The sequence below is a fragment of the Sinocyclocheilus grahami genome, unplaced genomic scaffold (assembly GCF_001515645.1).
Source record: "Sinocyclocheilus grahami isolate Dianchi unplaced genomic scaffold, SAMN03320097.WGS_v1.1 scaffold5971.1, whole genome shotgun sequence".
Taxonomy (NCBI): Eukaryota; Metazoa; Chordata; class Actinopteri; order Cypriniformes; family Cyprinidae; genus Sinocyclocheilus; species Sinocyclocheilus grahami.
Window position 1 is genome coordinate 1,611 of NW_015510521.1, and position 1,253 is coordinate 2,863.

Here is a 1,253-nt window from a genome sequence, read left to right on the forward strand (position 1 = left end):
GCGGGATCCGGAGTCCTCCATCCATGTACTGCTTGTTATTCTTCCGTTCATGAAACATGGAGATCTACACAGCTTCCTCAAAGCGACCCGCTATGGTGATGTTCCCATGGTTGGGGGATGATCTACATGTCTGTGTGGCTGACTTTGGCCTGTCTAAGAAGATCTATTCCAGTAACTACTATAGGCAGAAGAATATGGATGTTAACATGCCTGTAAGGTGGATGGCCATAGAGAGTCTGTCTGACTTCTTCTATACCACCAAGAGTGATGTGGTCAGTCCAATTTATGCTTCTAATACAGTATTTATACAGTACTTGTCAACAGTGTAATTCAGAGAATTGTTGTAAAATGCATCACTGTTTTTTCATAAGTTCAATTTGTATAATTACAAATACACTGGTGAAACTCCCAACACCTGTCAAATCAGAAGAAAAACAGTTTTTGCGCATAGAACATTGAGCACATTTCTGGCCCCAATTTTCATAACCTTACTGCAAAGTAAATAATAATAAAAACAAAATAAATCAAAAATGAACATTTGCTGAAATTTCACTTGCTCACCAATGCGTCTTCTGCAGTGAATGGGTGCCGTCAGAATGAGAGTCCAACCAGCTGATAAAAACATTATAGTAATCAACACAACTCCAATCCATCAACATCAATTCGTGAGGTTGAAAGCTGTGTGTCAAATCACTGAGACATCATTGAGATATTTTTAACTTCAAACCATTGGTTCAGGCTAAAATACGAGTTCTCTATCTATAATGTTGCCTTCTCCAGTAAAAATGTGTCTCGTCTAAATCAGGAGGGAAATGTTTCTTATCAATATGCAGTTTTTCACTTCACAGGACTTTAATTGATGGACTGGAGTTGTATAGATTACTTGTGGACTATTGTGATGTATTTATCAGCTGTTTGGACTCTCATTCTGACGGCACCCATTCACTGCAGAGGATCCACTGGTAGCAAGTGATGCAATGATACATTTCTTCAAATCTGATCTGATAGAGAAACAAACTCATCTACATTTTGAATGACATGAGGGTGTTATGTTTTTTAGCAAATTTTCATTTTTGGGGGTTGAACTATTCCTTTAATAAGAATCTAATTAGAATCATCAATGAGAATAATAAGAGATAAAAAAATAAAAAACTCAAACATTCAGTAAAACGCAAACTGTTTGGGTGGAAATGGTCCTAAAAATTGTTTTTTTTTTTAAATGTATGAAATACAGGTGCATCTCAATAAATTAG

General features: G+C 36.3%; 1 protein-coding gene across 1 annotated transcript in view; it reads left to right on the forward strand.

The window, feature by feature from the left end:
* The first annotated feature begins 56 nt into the window (after window positions 1–56).
* LOC107577409 (ras-related protein ORAB-1-like) overlaps window positions 57–1,253 on the forward strand; it is a 10,195-nt gene continuing 8,998 nt past the window's right edge. Inside the window, exon 1 of the mRNA XM_016263491.1 lies at window positions 57–272. Within this exon, the coding sequence (XP_016118977.1) occupies window positions 57–272 (216 nt within the window). The remainder of the gene's footprint in view (window positions 273–1,253) is intronic.